Source organism: Emys orbicularis, chromosome 5, assembly GCF_028017835.1.
Source record: "Emys orbicularis isolate rEmyOrb1 chromosome 5, rEmyOrb1.hap1, whole genome shotgun sequence".
In the NCBI taxonomy this organism is placed as follows: Eukaryota; Metazoa; Chordata; order Testudines; family Emydidae; genus Emys; species Emys orbicularis.
In genome coordinates this window covers 93,242,244-93,262,446 of record NC_088687.1, presented here as the reverse complement: position 1 = coordinate 93,262,446, position 20,203 = coordinate 93,242,244, and the positions used below count along the sequence as shown (strand labels likewise).

Below are 20,203 nucleotides of genomic sequence, written 5' to 3'. Positions count from 1 at the left end.
GGCAGAGATATTTGATCCCATAGTATGACAGGTTCTTGCTTAAAGGAAAGTGATTTTGTTTAGCTGTAGCTCTTTTTATTAAGGAAGGAGCTCTCTCGCTAGGGCCCAATCCTGCCCAGCGCTCCCTGCAGGCTAACGCTGGTGTAGAGAAGTCCCACTAAGGCTACACGCAGGATTGACGCCGATCCTACCTATTAATATGCCCCATCCCCATCGCCCTCAGTTCACTATGAGTGCTGGAGCTTAAATCTATGACCAAACTGCTGGCTGGTCGCTTCTCCATGCGGCCCAGCTGTAGCGTCCCCGCCGCGTGCATTAGGCGGGCTCCCGGGATACTTTCCCCCCTTCTCTAGCGTATGAAGTCAATTCCCGTTAATTTTGGTGCCCCTCTCGCTGACACACGGCGCCATCCCCCCGCCCACCGCAGAGTTTCTGGCCCGCCTGGGCATCAGCTGAAAGGGAGGGAACGGCCCTGGAACCGGGTGAGACTCGGAGGCACTGAAGGCCCCCCAGCCAAGAAGCCCGAGAGAGCAGCGGGCAGGGCTTGCCTGAGCCGCCCGGGACTGGGATCCGGGAGGGGGGGGGCAGGGCAGAGGCGTGGCTGGAGGAGGAGCAGGTTGGGAACGGGGGTGGCTCTGCGCTCCCGGCTCCCTCCCTCCCGCACTAGTGAGGTGTCAGTGCGCGCGGGAGGCTGGTGGCAGTGCTGGGAGCGAGGAGCGCAGCGCAGGCAAGGCGCAACGGCAGCATGAAAGGCTCCTACCTGGCCTGGGAGCTGGCGGGCGCTGTGCTGCTGCTGAGCTTTCCAACAGGTGGGACTGTGCCGCGTGGTCTAGCCGCTGCTGGGGGGTCCGCGCTGCACAGCTCGCTTCGTGTGCAGGGGGAGACGGTGCGCTGCTCCCAGAAGCGAGTGAGGGGAGGGAAGGGGCAGCACTCATCCAGCTTCTCCCGCTGGTACTTGGGCCGGTGAGGGGCTAGCAAAGCTCTTGCACCTCAGCTTCCAGAGCAGCGCTGGGACAGGTAGGGCTGGTAGCAGTGCAGTGCCGGGGTGCGTGGAGGCGTTTGTGGAGAATTGCAAACACTTATTTCTGCTCCTCTGCCTAGGGTGCTTGAACAATTTGTGTAGTGGGGTGGGGTGGGGGGAGGTGGTACTGAGCGCCATTGACCATAAACCCAGCACCCCTAGTTCCAGCACCTATGCCTCTGCGGGGAAGGAAAGGCTGGTTTGCTTACCCTCACTCCATTGATAAAGATCGACTAGCTCGCCGCACCAGCTGTCTTTATTGTGAAAACTCTGGCGCTGTAACTAGGAGAAGCAGCGGCTCACGCAAAGGACAGGTTCCTCGCATTACTTAGAGGTCCCTCCTGCTACAGGGGGCTGGGTATTTGTTGCATTGCATTGACCACTGACCTGAGTTTCAGTTGCACGAACTTTGGCAAGTCCTTGCATAGCTCGTCCTGCCAATGAATAGCTTGAGCGCGATTTTTGGAGACGCGTGAGCTCTCCTTGCCGCCCTCCAATGCCCAGTCTCGTTATGCTGCTGTAGTGCTTCCTGAAGTCAGGCTTGCATTGGTTTTGGAGGGGCAGCGTGGTAGCTTGATAGCTATTGCAGTGTCCGAATGGACTACTGTGAGGGAAGCAGAAACAATCACTGCTCCTGAGCAAATGGCAGCTGCATTTTTTGGTAATATTTCCTATTCAGGCGTGCGAATCAGGCTACACTACACGCGTCCTGGTATAGGTGCTTCCCACATCTAGGGAAGGGGTGTTAGTAGTTAATCCACCTTTTTGTTCTTCAGAGAACTATTATCTGTCCGTGGGGGAGGGGTCTTGCATCTGCCCGGGTTGGGTTGTTTTGGCAGTAAACCGTCTGGTAATCAGTACAAAATGTCCCTGTGGTCAGATGGCTGTTAAACAACAGAAATGGTAATGAGAAATACTTTCAAGAGCAGGAGTCCGGCTTTCAGCAGCAGAGGTGAAGGTGTAAGTGAAATGTAGTCTTCAGGGCTGTCGCTGGTTTCATTCATTTTACACAGATCATTTTGAGGGCACTGTTACATGGCTGAATTTAGTAAAGCATCTCCCAGTCAACGTATTTATGCATTTTGTCAGTCTTGTGAGAGAAACTTTTAATCACCTGTTCTTTCCAAGTAAGAATACCTGTCAAGCCCTCTTTTAAAGGAGGCTTTCTAGTTCTTGCACTGGCGTGTGGATTTTTAGGTAATTTCACTCATGCTGTGCCTAGTGAACTGGAGAACTGAGTTGATGGTACGGATGGGACAGCAACTATGCATGCTTGTCATGCCATTGTCATTCTAATTTATTGCCCTCTTTTGTTTGGACAGGTCACTCAGATTCAGGCACTTAGCAATTCCTATCACCTTTATGCCGAGTTTTACCTTACTCTGCAGGTAGTCCTACTGAAATAAATGGGGCAACTTGCAGTAGAAGTAAAGTATTCAACATGGAAAAGGTGGCAGAATCAGTCTCAACTAGCATATGTGTGAAACCTGAGCAGTTGCCATCATCCGGATTTAGATTGTATAGGTCAGGCAATGTCAAACTCAACTCAAGCTACCGATGACAATCTGTCAGTGCAGTAACTGTGATATATCAAGCTGACAAATTCAGGATTTCCCCATCAAAATATTTAATAAAAGATGCGTAGGGGAGAAACCATCAAATGTTCTCAATGGCCTAAAATCATCCCTTGGATAACACTAATGATTTAAAGGAGTTGCACCAGGGATGAATTCAGCTCACTGTTGGAATCAAAATTGGAAACCTGACAACTTAAAACAATTGATTCCTCCCTCCCTTATCTTATTGGAAGCTAAGGTCTGGAGGGAAGCATGAAAATGAAAGGTGGTTGAACTTGCTTTCTCAATTCTTGAAAGTGGGGTCTTGCAAATAACCCTCTCTGGCCCAATGGTTCTTTAATTTATCCACAGTGGAACAGCCAAGAGAGAGAGAAAGAGAGAGAGAGACTCTGTAGCCTGGTGGTTAGCACACTGGGAGCGGCCGTCTCCTTCCTCCATTTAATTTTGTAATTATTTAGCCACAGAGGAACAACTTCAACAGGATCTAGTGAGGGAGCCCCATATCAGAGTCTCCCATAGCTCAGTGGTTAGGGCACTCACTTGAAGTAGCAGATCCCTTCCCATGCGGAATGTGAACCAGGGGTCTCCCACATCCCAGGTGAGTACCCTAACCACTGGGCTAAAAGTTATTATGAGGGAGGTTGTCCTCCTCCTGCCCTTCTTCCCCCTTTCCCCCAGCTTCTTGCAAAAAATGGCATAGGTGTGCAACTGAGGGCTTGTATACACTTACAGCGCTGCAGCTGCACCGGTGCAGCTGAGCCACTTAGGGCTTGTCTATACTACCCACCGGATCGGCGGGCAGCGATCGATCCAGCGGGGTCGATTTATCGTGTCTAGACACGATAAATTAACCGCCAAGCGCTCTCCCGTCGACTCCAGTACTCCACCGGAGCGAGAGGCGCAAGTGGAGTCGACGGGAGAGCATCAGCAGTTGACTCACCACAGTGAAGACACCGCGGTCAGTAGATCTAAGTACGTCGACTTCCGTAGCTGAAGTTGTGTAACTTAGATTGATTCCCCCCCAGTGTAGACCAGGCCTTAGTGAAGCTTCTCCCATCGGCATAGGGGTGGTAGCTATGTTGACAGGAGAAGCCACACCCCTGAGCGACATAGTTATATTGACACAAATTTGTAGTGTAGACCAAGACTGAGAATCCCAAGTGGCTGGAGCAGCCCAGACAGGTGCCTGTCTCTGAGAAGGCTGGGCTTAGCATAAACCATTGGCTTGGTATCTCCCATTGGCTAGTTTAGGCAAGGCATCACCTGGCATGCTGGCTTTTGTGAATTGCATTCTAAGGTGCCTGTCTCTCCCCATTCATTGTATAGGGTGCATGGGTGCCAAACTCAGGCTTTGAGTCCCAATGATTTTCTAGGGACTTAAAAGTTAGGTGTGGTGAAGCTGAGCATGGCCTCGCCTAAGTTTCTAGCCCATATTTATTTACATTTATAAAATACCAGTTCAGTGCTCTAGTTCTGTACAGAAATTACATGGGTCAAAAGGGCCACAAAACCAACAACAAACAACCCCTCCCACAAGAGGTTACTCTCCAAACTTCTTGTAAGCATATACAAGCTTATTATATTTAACTTCCCCTGATGTCTACTAACCTCCAGATACCATTTCTGACCCCAGACCGTCTTCTGGTTGTCCCTGACCTTCAAGTCAGCCTTTCCTTTCCTCAGGAAAAGCCTGGGAAAACAGGTCAGCCTTGCAACATGTCCTGAAGGTCACCAAATCGAGGCTCTTGTGTCAAGGAGTAGAAGGTGCAGGGGAGGTTATTTCTTTCTCTTGATTACTTACTTGATTAGATTCAGGCACATTTTCTGGAATTATTTGCTTTGAATGGCACCTTAGATGAATTTACTAATATTGATGAGAAATGAATTGTGAATGAGAATTAATGAATTAGAATGGGATGAGAAGTGAATAGTATGTAAGACTCACTATAGTAAAAATGTTTGTCTTTGGGTAAGTGTCTGTTTATGTGTGTGTGTGTGGGGGGGCGTATGTGTGTGTCTGTGTTTTATATCACACTTAATTTCTTTGTCAGATAGTCAAGAGTTTCTCTCCTCCCCTGCCTCTCCCTCACTTTTGCAAAAAGAGAATGAGTTGGTACAAAACTAAACTTTAATATGGTTTCTCCTGTGAAATTAAGCCATTCATGTCTTCAGCCCCCTCACTTCACTGCTGGTATTTTGTGCTCTTTCCCTGTCCTTGTGTTTTCTGCATCTCAGTTTATTTCCATCTTCTCCCCTTTGACTTATTTTTTTTTTAGTTCATACACTCTTTTTGTGGGGTGTTCTTTTGGAATCTTCAGGCTCCCCCCCCAGGGGACTTGGACTCAACACTGCAACACCTTCTGTTTAGGTGCCCAGTAGAATTCACATCCCTGAGTTAGGCACCCTGTACAATGCATGACACAGAGTTAAGCATCTAAGAATGGAATCCACAAAAGTCAGCAAGCTTAACAGGGTACCACCTACACTAACCAATAGGAAATGCCAAGGAGAGAGGGGGTTCATAAGCCCTATCCTTCAGGTGCTTATGTCTTGGCAGGTGGGAAGTGCCTCCCTCTGCTCAGGATTCACAGCTATGAACCCTCTCCTGAAATTAGGCACCTAAACTTTCTCTTTAAAAATATTGAGGAGGTGGTGGCACCTTGCCTTATAACTTTTAGCCCTGTGGTTAGGGCAGTCACCCAGAATGTAGAAGACCTAGGCTCAATTCCCCCCTCTGCCTGCTGTAGAGTAGAGACTTGAACTTGCGTCTTCTGCCTCCCAAGAGAGTGCCCTAACCACAGAGCTGTGGAAAAGAGTGAGAATGAGTCTATAGCCCAGTGGTTATGGTAATCACCATGTGAGAGACCCAGGTTCCAGGCCTTCTGCGTCTGTGCATATTTAATTATTTATATGCAGCGGAACAGTTTCAACAGGAGAGAATAAGAGAGACCAGCCCCAGAATACTCTACAGCCCAGTAGTGAGGGCCCTCTCCTGGGAGGGGATGACTCCAATTCTAGTTCTTTCTCCATATCAGGTCGGGTGGGAAATTGAATCAGGTCTCCCACATCGTGGATGAGTGCCCTGACCACTGGGCTAAAAGTTATAAACAGGCCTGGAACTATCACCTCCTCCACTGTTTTGTGTGAGGCCTGATCATGTAAAACGGCTTCTGACAGTGTCCACAGGTTTTCCCCACAGATAAGGTGAGCAGGGCCAGCTTCAGGATCGCACTGAGGCTTAGGCATGAGTTAGGCATCCATCTGAGGTGACTGCACAGTGCACACTGTCACTGGCAGATTTTTGTAGGTGCTGAGGGGACTTTACCAGAGAAAATTTAGGCACCTAGGGACTTTAGATGCCTGCAGACGTGAGCAGGGTGTTTGAGAATCTACATTTTGGCACCTAAAGTGGCAGCTAGGTGCCAAAAATCCCTTTGTGGATCTAGCCCTTTTTTGTTATTCCTCCCACACTCCCTGGAAATCTTCTCATCCCATTCACTCTGCTGCTATGTTTTGGCATGGTTCCTTTCAGAGCCCATCAACACTCTTATTCAGACAACTAAACAATAATATAAAGTGTGCCCTCTCCTGGAAGGATGCGTGTCCGTCTCCATTATGTTCCAAACGCCTGCCAGCCCCGGGGGAGAGAGACTGAGCTTGCTAAAAATTCAGATGGACTGTTGCTAAGCTATTTGTTTGGCCCCTCAACCCATTTGATTCCCCAACCCTCCTTTTCTGTGTTTGTTTTACCTCCATCTCCCAGCAATTCTGTTTGCGTTTTCCTCCCTTCCTCACAGCAGTGAGTATAGGTATGCGTCTCCTGCACATATCGTTGCCTGAAGCGCTGCCAGGAGCAGAATGGAAATGTCAAGGATTGTGCAATACTGTACTTTTTTCCTGCCAGAGTCACTGGGAAACTGCTGTGATCACGTGCCTACATTTGATTCCTCTAGGATTTACTCATTGCTGTGTAACAGAAAATGTGCAGGGTTTGGGAAGAAGCAGGATTTATATTCTAATCTAATTTAAATACTATTGATACAAATTGGTGACATTTCTGTGTGCTATTTTTCTAACACAGTGCCACTATTATTGACATAAATTATTCCAACTCTTAACACAATTAGGCTATGGTGAATCTTCCCATACTTTTCATTTTACTTCAGTAACTTCTTATAAATTGTATTGTTTCAACAATATTTCCTGCTCATATGTAGATCAGAGGGGTTACCCCTTTACAAAGAGTGGTATAAGTATTACTCAGTTTTACAGATGGAGAAACTGAGGCAGAAAGGTTGTGACTTGACTTACGTTGAACAGTAAGCCTGGGCAAAGTCTGGAATAGACTTCTAGGAATGAAATCCTAGCCCCATCAAATGGAAGAATTTCAACCTAGCTCCAGTTCTCTTCTGTGGCCTAATGCTGCCTCTCTATTCTGTATATTCTATTGTTTAATTTAATACAATGTATAAATTTGTTGTAATTACTGTATAACTCTTTGTAGATTCAAAATATTTTAAATATTTTGTAACAAATCTATCATTCAGTTAGACTAAACATAAAATGCTATGTATTTATATTTTGAAGAAAAGTTTCTTTGCACCCTGAGTTTTCAGTAAATAATCTGAAAAAATCTTAAGGTAAGAAATCTGGGAAAAAACCAGAACTTCAAAGCATCAAAGAGGCTCAACAACATATTTATATACAATACATGACAGAAGGTCTATTATGATATTGGTCTGGTAAGGAGAGACAGTAGTTGCTCAAGGTTAAACCACTTTTGGGCTGTCCTGCACTCTTCACTGATGAAGGTAAATGCATGAGAGCTGAAGCCATTGCACATTATCTTTCTCAATGTATATATGCACACGTTATTTTACAGATGTTGTTTTTCTTTTTAGTGTAGTACAAACATCTTCCAGGATTTTGACTCACTTCCTCAAGTCTCTTTCAGCTGTTTAAAAAAGGACAAGAGGAAATGAGTTCTAATATCCTGAAAATAATTTTTACTTTAAGTAGTCTTCAGTGTGGCACAATTTTTCATTTTATGTATAGATCTTTGCCTTGTTTTTGCCCATTCTACCCGATTCCCCCACCTCCCAAAATTGTTGTTCTGTTCCTCAGTGTTCAGATTATTGTTCAGTTTATGGCAAAAGCTGAATTGCAGCTGAAGGTGAAAACCCAGTCTTCTATTTAAACCTTTCTCTCATTCCAAAGCTTTTGCTCATTATTTAAAATCAAACTCTGACGAGAATGCACAGAACTAGTTAGAAAACTGATTAAAACAACTCTTTTGCTTTGCTATTTTTACTGTTGGGGTATTTTGTTTTATTTATGAATTTTAAGAGACTGGAAGGGTGTTCAAAAGGGCACTTAGGCACCTAACTGCTATTAAAAGCCAATTCTGCAAACAGTCATGCATGTGTTTAACTTTACACATGAGTAGTCTCATTGGCTTGGGATCTGACACCGGAAACTGAAATGTATTGTTTGCTCACTGGCTAAGATTGCTGCAGTTTTTCATAAAAGGATAAAAGAATAGTGTAAACATTTGTATTTAAATTATTGGAGATATCCTATCTCCTAGAACTGGAAGGGACCTTGAAAGGTCATCGAGTCCAGCCCCCTGCCTTCACTAGCAGGACCAAGTACTGATTTTGCCTCAGATCCCTACATGGCCCCCTCAAGGATTGAACTCACAACCCTGGGTTTAGCAGGCCAATGCTCAAACCACTGAGCTATCCTTCCCCCCATAATTAATGGAGATATCCCGTCTCCTAGAACTGGAAAGGACCTTGAAAGGTCATCAAGTCCAGCCCCCTGCCTTCACTAGCAGGACCAAGTACTGATTTTTGCCCCAGATCCCCAAGTGGCCTCTCAAGGATTGAACTCACAACCCTGGGTTTAGCAGGCCAATGCTCAAACCACTGAATGTGACGTATTTTCAGGGTTACAATAATTAGAAGGTACAATAAATGTTAATCTCTTAGTGGATTTGTTCTTTGATATTTTGATAGATTACTCCAAAAAGTAGGTTACCCAATAAATGTTTTGTTTTTGATCTTTTCTAATGCAGATACACAATAAATAACTCTGTACTGCTCTTCACAAATCACCTGAGGGCAACTTAACTAAAATTAAGCACTATTTAATAACTTAATCAACCACACATTTCTGTAGTTTTGCATTTGAAAACATCAAGTGATTAGCATTTGAAATCTCAGCCAACAGCTGAGTACAGAATCATGAAATAGAACTACTAAATACTTGATACTGGGAAAACTTCAGTGGATAAATGGGATAACTGCAGTGATAGATATGAGTGGTGAAGGGAACATAGGTTGATGATGCACAAGCTTACGAAGATAAAGCTGACTTGTGTTTGTTTTTGAGAGCTTTGTAAGTGAAATTTGAGAATTTAGATTTGAATCAGATAGGCTGTTACTTTCCATATTAGTGCTTATTGGAAGCATGACAAATGAGTTACAATTGTTGGGCAGAGAGATGACAAAGGTGTTTTTTGACCAACATTTCCTTCTGTTTTCTGTCGGTAGTAGTCTCAACCTGGCAATGTTCCACATATGGTGAACTGGTGTATTCCTCATGGCATATAGTGGACTGTTAACAAGTGAACGGCCTGATACAAATGCTGAGTTGAAGAACCTGAGCTGGATGGCTTTAAAGAGGAACTTCAATAGTAATCTCCTGTCATTCAGAAAACTAAGGAGTTGTAAGGGAAAAAGCTCCAAATTAAGTGTAAAACACTCAGAAACAAATGTTGTTTTGCATATTGCCAACCTTAAACATTCAAAAATCATATCTACAACCCAAATCATGATATTCCCTTATAAATCACTTTTTTTTAAAATAATGCATTTTGAGTTTTCTATTTTTCTGGTTTCTGAGCTTCTAGGGTGCCATTAGTAATATTCTCAAGTTTTCCTCTGAAGGCTAGAAACTTGCAAATTTTCGTAATGAAAGCCAAAACTCACATTCACATGACTCCAGGAGGTGTGGCTGTTTTTTTTTAAAACCCAAATATCGCAAGACTCATAAATATTCGGAGAGTAGGCAACACTGCGTTTTGACTACTTGCAGTATGACTATTTGGCTTAAAGGGAGTTGGATAGGAAGGACAAAACTGTTGTTAAACCCAGGAAGCTGGCTAGCAAGACAACACAGATGTGGAATAGAAGCGTTCTTTTGATGGTTGGAAAAGCATAATTTTTTAACTTAGAAATGTCACATTAACTTCAGCAAAATTAATGTTTCTTCCCCATAGGGTGGTAGGCTTTTTTATTTTATTTATTTATTTATTTATTTGTAGCACAGACTCTCAAGGCTTCCTATTCCATAACACTTCTAATTTCCAGGTATTGTACAATGCATTGCTAATTTGTTCTTTAATTCTGATATCTTCACAGCTATGTTAATATTATATTGAAAGAGTGTGTTACAGTGCAGTAAAAAGAAGACAAATTGAGGGAATAAAAATAGCTGGACACTTTCAAGTGCCACCCATAAAGCACACTCCATCCATGCAAGATGCCAACATGGGATGCCACTTACACTGGACCAATTGTATTAATTCAAATTGCAATTGTGGCAGGAAGCCCTTCTTGTGCATATCCATGACGCTCTTCTGAAGTACTGGGAAACTTCAAGTTTCCCTCCTCCTAGACCAAAACCCATCCCTCCTGCTTGAAGACAAGGAGCACTGGCCTGAGCAAGAGGAATGACCCAGGTAGCCTGTAATCCAGAAGTAGAGTGCACTGCCACCACTTCAAAACCTTGCTTAACAGAGGACTGTGTGTGTAGTCGGGAGGCTCCTGCTACCAACCCAGTAGGGCTCTTGACTGAGATGGCAGATGTACACAAACGACACAGGATCCTTTGCTGGATGAGTGGGGCTACAGTCTTCCTCTTTCTGGGTTGGACTACAGCCTCCCTAAAGACAGAGCAGTGTGCCGGAGAAGAGGAGGGAGGTCTCAGTCTCCCTGAAGAGGAGCAACAGTGGGTCCTCTGGCCCCACCTTTACAGCAGACAGATCTCGTGGCCTCTTCTGCTACCACCATTCCAAGCAGGAGGTGGGGCCATGGTGGAGATGGCCTGTATGGGATGTCCGTAGGATCCCAGATTGTATGCAGAGCTGGACTAGGGAAGTGTAGTACACAATATATACACTGTGTAGACTACGAGCTCGAGGGGGCTTGCAGATGTGTGGTAAAATTGGGATTGAGCCATGAGCTAATGAAACAAACTGTTGGTTACAAAAAAAGCACAGCCTTTGACTACGTGACATTAAGCAAATATAGATGGTGACTCTCTCACAAAGAGATCTCTTCAAAGACTGTCTTTGCATTCGTGTTTGGCTACATTGCAGTCATTTGCTTTTTGAATACAAGGGCCAGATTTGGAAGTGTTTACACCAGTGTAAATCCATTATAACTCCTTTGAATAAATGAAGCTACACTGGAGTAAGTGGAGGTCAGAATCTGTTTCACTGCCTCTTTAATTTTGCCAAAGATGAAAATACCTCTAGCTAGATAGCACAAAGGTAGGTGTGTTTATAAGCGGATGGACAAGTAGATGCAAAAATAAACAAGCAATAAATACGGACTAATTAGATTCCTGCCATGTCTTGTGCAAAACATATCACCTGCTTCTATCACATGGCACTTTCTATGGGCAACTACCTACAATCAACTCTGCATAAGCAATTAAACTGTGCATAGAAAAATAAATCTCACTGTGTTAATATATTAGGAAAGTAAAGACAACCTTGCAGGCAATATATATAAATGACTTATTTGTAATATATGCTGACATCCGAGATAAAAGTTAAAATGTGAGGTTTAGTTGTTATATTTCCTTGTCAAAAGTAGACTAGGAAGAAATATGACAGATTGTCAGAAATGCATCTGACTCACTATCTGTATGACACTTCCAAAACCAAATTTTACACAGATTTTACAGAATTCTAGAACGACTACATGAAGCAGGTTTTGCTAACCATGGTATAAATTCCGGAGATGCTGCCAATCAGCAGCTAATCTGCCCTACATAGTGTTTCCTGGCCACAAATCATAAAAAATATATACTGGAGCAATATGTACAAAGGCATTTCTATAGACCTAAGTACAAAGAGATGCCCCTCTTAAAAATATGTATACACAAGTTGGTAGAAGAGTTTAGTCTTAGAGTGAACACCAAGAAATGGGTAGCGACATCCCAAATATTAGCAAAGCTTATGAATATTTAGAAAATGGAAATATATATAAAGAGTATTCAGAACTATATAAAAATTTTCAAACACAGATGCAATGAAGAAAATTTGTTTACATGGGCCATTAAATGCGGAAACAAACAAAAACTTGGTGTCATATAGATGCATTATATGCAAGTGTGATGTCTTTCATAATGTGGTAATGGAGCCATGTGAGTATCTTAGGCCTTGGCTACACTTGGCAATTCACAGCGCTGCCGCGGCAGCGCTGTGAAGCACAAGTGTAGTCGCGCCGCCAGCGCTGCAAGAGAGCTCTCGCAGTGCTGTATGTACTCCACCTCTCCGAGGGGAGTAGCTAGCAGTGCTGCGAGCGAGCGTGCAGCGCTGCAGGCGCTGATTATACTGGCGCTTTACAGCGCTGCACTCGCTGCGCTCGGGGGGGGGCATTTTCACACCCCTGAGCGCAGCAAGTTGCAGCGCTGTACAGCGCCAGTGTAGCCAAGGCCTAAGATAGGTCATGACTAAAACAACATTTTGTAATCAATATACACTAATGTCATGATTCTGTGGCTGGGTCTTTCTTGTGTCAATTTTTTCACTAAATGAAAACTGAACCTAAAAGCATAAAGCATATAATATATACTTATTCATTGCTGTAATTTTGTTGAAAAAATTAATACAAAATAAAATATGTAGCGATAGTAAAAAGCTTTGGTCCTCTAATGCAGTATTTAATGTGGTCCAATGTCAGAGTACCATAATTATACCGTTATTGGTATCCTTTTCCCCTTTGAAGGAGCTGCATAGATGACTACCAGTGCACCTTTAATGAAATTGCTACCATTTGATAAAGTTGCTGCCAGGGCTTGAAATAATAATCATTCACATTGCCAAAAGTCCTACGTTTCCTTCCTTAATTGAGCTTTTTCCAAATAACCATTGATTCCAATTGCAATCCGAGGGGAAAAAACTACATGCTCCAAGTTTTCTCACTTGCCTTTGTTGAAACTACCTTTTCACAAAAATCCAGAAAGCAACATTTCGAGCTTGTGTTCATTACAAGAAACATTCTTTTAAAATGGAAACTGAATGAAAAGATAATGTACTTTTTAAAGTAAATGTCACCAAAAAAGAGTGAGAGGAGATTGAAAATCCATTAAGCAAATTGACCAGCAAATGTTGTGATGAATGAAAAACAGAATTTGAATAAACTAATTTTGTCCATTAGCATGCTTTTCAATCCATTTTAATTGTTCTGTCTTAATTATTTTGTATTTTGTTTATTTAAATGTATAATGGCTGCAAAAATAACTATTGGAGCAATTAGTTGATTAGCAATTTAGAAAACTAGAGTAAAAAGAAAACAATACATTAGAAGGTAATGTCATTCTAGAGGACATGTAAAATATCAAATTTTACATGTGTTACTGCAAGCAAATATTTTATTTGGGTGAATGCATGTTTATATTCACCACAGATCTGTACTGTTGTACATTTTAGTAAGAATTAACCATTTAAATTGTTTTCAGTTCAGACATTCTTTCTAACCAGATTTAGTCCAGTTGTGCATCAGGATTAATTCTGTTTAACACAGCATCATTGAAAGATTGCTACCACAAAATCTCCATTCATTGTTGTATAAGACTACTGTGTGTACCTAGCAACAGAGGGTCCTGTGGCACCTTTAAGACTAACAGAAGTATTGGGAGCATAAGCTTTCGTGGGTAAGAACCTCACTTCTTCAGATGCAAGACCTCTGATACTTGTGTGTACCTAGAATGCTTTGTTGCTATTGTAATTATTGAGACTGCTCAGTGCTGGAGTATACCATACCCCAGTAGCATGCTAGGTGTACTGCAACTCAAGAGAAGCAATGCAGGTACTTCAGCAGCTAGGCATTGTAGGCAGTCTAATTGAGAGTTAAGACTCTTCAGGCCTGGGGTGCCCTCTCCAATCCAGTCTCTATACAAGCAAACCAGAACTTGCAGGTTTCCAGGCCAGGCTCATTTAATGTCTCTCACTGGGGACCCTACGCACTGGCTCCCTACCCAGTTGCTGCTGCTCCGCTCCCTCATAAGTCTTGCACAGACCTGCACTCAGCTGTAACGTCTGGCAGTCACAGCCTGTTCCCCCCCATGGAAGCTCTGCATGCAGTTACTGGGATTCTGCTCTGCATCCAGCTTCTCTGTAGTTTCTGGCTTGTTACGCAGCCACTGCTTTCCAACAGGGCCCAGCCACCTCATTGGAGCACTGGGTTGGAGTTTTTACCAGTAATACCTTAATTCTTGTCACCATCAGCGCCTTTCATTGTGTTCCTATTCAGTGTGTTAGGTTTAAAAGATAAGGAAGTTAATGTTAAAAGACAGAGATTGTTGAAGACTCTGGCTGTGTCTACACTGCCACTTTGAGTGCAAAAACTTTTGTCGCTTAGGGGTGTGAAAAAACACCCCCCTGAGCGACAAAAGTTTTAGTGCTGAAAAGCGCCAGTATAGACAACGCTTTATCACCGGGAGCCGCACTCCTGGCGATAAAACTACTACTGCTCGTTCGGGGTGGGGTTTTTTTATTGCCGGGAGAGCTCTCCCCCGGCGATAAAGTGTGTCTGCACTGCCCACGTCACAGCGCTGCCGTGGCCGTGCTGTAATGTGGGTAGTGTAGACATACTCCAAGACCAAGTTTCATAAACATCAGTACCCATGTTAATCTTATCCTGTTGTCCTTCCCTTAGTGACCATGAGCATTCAAGAATTCAAAACTTCAATACAACTATTAAAGAAGTAGCTCAGGAGCACCATTATTTGGAATAAGCATGATCAACATATATTAACTTTGTTGAATATGTTGGACAACAAATACTTCGTTCTGTAGAAAGATTACTCTGATTTGTGCAGCTCCTGCAACATGTGTTTGGTGACAGCAATGAAAAGGTTGAGTTTTCAACCTTGCCTTCTAAGGCTTGGTCTACACTAGCAACTTATGTTGGGGCTAGTCTACAGTGGCAAAGTTAAAGTGCTGTCGCGGCAGAGAATGTAGAAATGTAGGGCTGGAAGGGACCTGGAGAAGTCATCAAGTCCAGACCCCTGTGCTGAGACAGGACCAAGGAGACCATCAATGAGAGGTGTTCGTTCAACCTGTTCTTAAATACCTGCAATGATGGGGATTCCACATTCTCTCTTGGAATCCTATTCCAGTGCGTAACTATCCTTATATTAAGAAAGATTTTCCTAATATCTAACCCAGGTCTTCCTTGCTGCAGATTAAGCCCATTATTTCTTGTCTGGCTTTCAGTCCTCTTTATAACAGCCCTTTACATATTTGAAGAGTGTTATCAAGTTCCTCCTCAGTCTTTTTTTCTCAAGACTAAATATTCCTAGTTTTTTAAACCTTTCTTTATAGATCAGGTTTTCTAAACCTTTTATCATTTTTGTTGCTCTTCTTTGGAGTCTCTCCAATTTTTCCACATCTTTCTTAAAGTGTGGTGCACAGAATTGGCCTCATCCATGCCCAGTAGAGTAGGACAGTTACCTCCCATGTCTTGCATATAACACTATTGTTAATAAACCCAAGAATATTAGCCTTTTTCACAATTTAATCATGTTCAATTTGTGATCCACTATAACCCCAGATCCTTTTCAACAGTACTACTGCCTAGCCAGTTATTCCCCATTTTGTAGTTGTGCATTTGATTTTTCCTTCCATAGAGTAGTACTTTGAACTTTTCTTTATTGAATTTCATCTTGTCGATTTCAGACCAATTCGTCAAGGTTGTTTTGAATCCTAATACTGTCCTCCTATGTGCTTGCAATTCCTCCCAGCTTGGTGTTATCCGCAGATTTTATAAGCATACTCTCTCTACTTCATTATCCAAGTAATTAATGGAAATATTGAATAGTATCAGACCGAGGACTGACTCCTGTGAGTGTTCACTAGATACATCCTCAGTTTGACAGCAAATCTGTGATAATTACTCTTTGAGTACGGTCTTTCAATCAGTTGTGTACCCACCATATGGTAATTTCCCTAGTTTGCTTATGAAAATGTCATATGGGGCTGTGTCAAAAGCCTTACTAAAATCAAGATATATCATATCTACTACTTCCTCCCTATCCACTGGGCCAGTAACCCTTTAAAAGAAGGAAATTAGGTTGGTTTGGCATGATTTGTTCTTGACAAATCCATGTTGGCTATTGCTTATAAATCTTTTTTCCTTTTGGTGCTTACAAGTTGATTAATAATTTTATTCAGTATCTTTCCAGGTATTGAAGTTAGGCTGACTAGTCAGTAATTCCCTGGGTCATCTTTTTTCCCCATTTTTAAAGATAAATACTAATTTTCTCCAATACTCTGGGACCTCACCTGTCCTCCATGAGTTCGCAAAGATAATTGCTCACAGTTCCAAGATTCCTTCAGCTAGTTCCTTAGGATGAATTTCATCAGGCTTTGCCAATTTGAATACTTTGTTAATATTAATTGTGTTGAGTATCTGGTCACTTTTTGAGTGAAGATTAAAGCAAAATAGGCATTAAATATCTCAGCCTTCTTGATGTCATCAGTTATTAGCTCTCCTTCCCCGCTAAGTAAAGGACCTACACTTTCCTTCATATTTCTCCTGTTCCTAAAATATTTAAAGATCATCTTCTTGCATTTTATGTCTCTTGTTAGGTGTAACTCATTTTTTGCCTTAGCCTTCCTGATTTTGTCCATACATGCGTATGCTATTCTTTTGTACTCCTCCTTAGCAATTTGTCCATATTTCCATTTTTTGTAGGATTCCTTTTTTATTTTCAGGTAATTAAAGAGCTACTGATGGAGTCATATTGGCCTCTTACTATTCTTTCTTTCCTTCGCATTGGGATAGTTTGCAGTTATGTCTTTAATATTCTGTCTTTGAGAAACTGCCAGCTCTCCTGAGCTCCTTTATCCCTTCGATTTTCTTCCCATGGGAGCTTACCTACCAGCTCTCTGAGTTTGTTAAAGTCTGCTTTTTTGAACTCCATTGTCCATACCCTACCGTTCTCATTCCTTTCTTTCCTTAGAACAATGAAATCTACCATTTCATGATCATTTACCCCCAAATGGCGTTCCACCTTCAGATTTGCACCCAATTTTTCCCTCTTTATCAGAATGAAATTTAAGGGTATGCCTGCACTGCAAAAAAAAAAAAAAAAAAAAAAAAGAAAGGAAGACAAAAAGATGACCCATGGCAATGAGTTTCAGAGTCCAGGTCAACTGATGGGCTTCTGGGGATTATGCTATGGGACTATAATAGCAGAGAGGGGGGAGAGTCTCGGAGCCCAGGCTCTGGACCGAGCCCAAATGTCTGCATGGCTATTTTTAGCCCGATAGCACCATCCTGAGTCAGTTGACCTGGGCTCTGAGATTTGCTGCTAGGGTTTTGTTTTGTTTGTTTTTTTGCAGTATAGACATACCCTAAAATGGCTGCCTCCCTGGTTGCTTCCTCCATCTTCTGAAACAGGTAGTTCTTCAGAGTCCCCTTCAACACCCCCCCTTTCCCCGCAGAGGGATTCTTTTTTAAAGGCTCATTTAACTTTTAATTTCCAGCCCTTTCTTATCTTAATCACCCTGCCTCTGTTTGTAAACAAAACACTGACTCCCTGCCCCAGGGGCACAAGCTGGGAGCAGCACCTCTTCTCTGGAGAACTCACATTCCACAGTGGGGCTAGGACATGTGTCAAAACTCGGGGGTGGGGGAGCGGAGGGGAGGCAGAAGGCTCCCCCCATACCCCATCTAAATAGCATCCCTGCATCTCTTCCCAATCCTTCTTCTCGAAAACAGCATCCCATGGTCAAGGAAGTGAAAGCCCTTCCAATAACACCATCTGCACAATCAGGCATTCATCTCCGGAATAAATGTGTCCCTGCCTGGGCCCTTACCCTCAACTGGGAGGATGGACAAGAACACCACCTTAACCCCCAACTCCTTCACCCTTGCTCCCAGAGCCCTGTAGTCACTGCTGATCTACTCAGGGTCATACCTGGTAGTATCATTAGTACCCACTGGGATGAGCAGCATGGGGTAGTGGTCAGAGGTACAGATGAGCCTCAAGAACCTTTCTGTAATGGCTTGGATGTGGGCTTCAGGCAGGTAGCACACCTCCCAGGACTTTGTCAGGTCCGCAAATGGATGCCTCCATTCCCCTCAGAAGGGAGTCCTTGCCCACCAGCACTCTGTGCCTCTTCCTCTTGGTGCAGTGGCCGTTCAGTGTTTCAGTCTTGCGGCTGGTGGCTCCTCCTCTTCAGACATTGGGATCTGCCCCTCTCCGCCTGTTTCCGATATATTATACTGGTTCTTGACCATGATGGATGGGGAACCTGGGTGGGGGTGGAGCACTGTCTACTCCCCAAGTGGCCAGAAGCCAGTTTCCTCCTCGTAGAGCAGCTGGTTCTCCTTCCTCTTGTGCCGCTGTAGTTATCTGTAGTTAGCTAACATCCTCTGTGCATCCTGCTGATGAAATCCTTGTGCTCCCAGGTGATATTCAGACAAGCTACCTCCTTTTGCAGCTCTCTTGTCTGCTTCCTGAGGGACTCCACCAACAGACACCTCTCTCACTGAGGTGATCTCCTTGCCTTGCTTTTGTTGGCGGGGATGTGCAGGCCTCATTCCCAGAAAGTCAAGACCAGGGCCTGGGTAGAAGCCAGTATGCCCTGGCTGGTGGGGGGCCCCCTCAGGAGCAGGCAGAGGAAGAGTTAGTAGTGATGTTGGCAACATGCCATTTTCCTCCCAATGCGAGTTCTTCATTGTAGAGTATTTGCAAGTTAAGGGGGGGAGGGAGGGAACCAACATCCTACCTCCTTTTCTCCATCTGCTGGCAAACTCCTTTAGTCTCCCAACTTCCTTCGTCTCGCCAGCCACATGTCTTTTGAACTAAAAGATAACAATTGTAAGAAAATTAGAATGTTAGGAATCTGTATATTGAAGTGTGTATTTACATTTCAGTTAATGTCTTTCACATGATATTGGTTCTACTGTAAAGCTCAGCTAAGTTATATTCCTGATGGTGTTTTTGGCTGATCTATCCTTAATGTGTAAGTATCTTCTCATACAGATTTTCTAAGACTCACTTCTGAAAGTGTACCCTGGTCGCTTTTGTGCATGGCAGACCTGCTATAAACTCCCGATTCCATTAATATTTGATAATTGTATGGCAAGGGGGAAACTGAGGCACAGAAAGTTTAAGTGATTGGGCCCAGGTTGCACAGGAAGCCTATGTCAGAGCTAGGAGTAGAACCCAGATCTCCTGACTCCTAAGTCTTGTCTACACTACAGGGGGAGATCGATCTAAGTTACGCAACTTCAGCTACGTTATTCATGTTGCTGAAGTTGACGTACTTAGATCCACTTACTGCGAGGTCCACGCTACGCGATGTCGACTGGAGATGCTCTCCCATCGACTCCCCTCGCGCTTCTCATTCTGGTGACGTACAGGAGTCAATGTGAGAGCGATATGCGGTCGATTTAGTGGGTCTTCCCGCTAAATCGACCACCGATGCATCGATCACCGCGCATCGAACCCCCAGTAAGTGTAGACAAGGCCCTAGTCTCATTCTTCAACTGCAGTGCAATCTCTTTTATGTGCTTGGTAGCTTGGGGCAACACAAAGGTGCTTACGAACATGATGTAAATTTCCACCTGTCAGTGCCTTTCCCTATTACACAAGCACTAAAGCTCAAATGGCTTGAAGCTAACAAGAATCCAAGATTCCTCACTTAAGATTTTTCCACTGTTACACACTCCAGAAGCAAAGCTTTTTTGTTTTGTACAGCTCCTGATCTTTGTAGGATCCCTCCACTTTGACTTGTGATGGTTATTTCTCTCTCCATCAGTATTATCTAGAGCAGTATCATTCTCTAATTCCTTCAGCCCTATTTTCCAGCTCTCCCTTCCATTGCAGAAGTCGCTATTGCCATATACCCCATCCCCCAACTTTGTGGCTTACAAAGCTTTTTCCAGGGTACTTCAGTTCTTTTTTCCAATTGCTCACAGTTGATCCCAGCATTTTAATAATTAAACAAGCTTTGATAAACTAAGGCAATAGGGATGAGTGAAAGTGACTGTTTAGCTATGGAACACTAACTTCATGTATCTGTAGTTTGCTCCTGCATGTGCCCCAGCTCTGTTCAAAACCAATTGTAGGCATAGTCCTGTTTCTGATGTTAAAAAGGTGTATACAATCTGTTTGGGATTAGGGGGATCAGAAACTGTTGAAAAAAATCTTCAGGCTTCCATCACTTGATCACTCTTCCCAGAGACATACACACACACAGCCTTCATCCCACTTACTACCTATAAACCATACTACTTTAAGTTAATTAGTCTTCTTTTTTAAAGATCAGAGATATTTAGATGCGTAATACAAA

At 43.4% G+C, this 20,203-nt stretch overlaps 1 protein-coding gene across 1 annotated transcript in view; it reads left to right on the top strand.

The window, feature by feature from the left end:
- The first annotated feature begins 745 nt into the window (after window positions 1-745).
- The window catches only part of KIT (KIT proto-oncogene, receptor tyrosine kinase), a 68,376-nt gene continuing 48,918 nt past the window's right edge, over window positions 746-20,203 (top strand). The window contains exon 1 of the mRNA XM_065404819.1: window positions 746-809. Within this exon, the coding sequence (XP_065260891.1) occupies window positions 746-809 (64 nt within the window). The remainder of the gene's footprint in view (window positions 810-20,203) is intronic.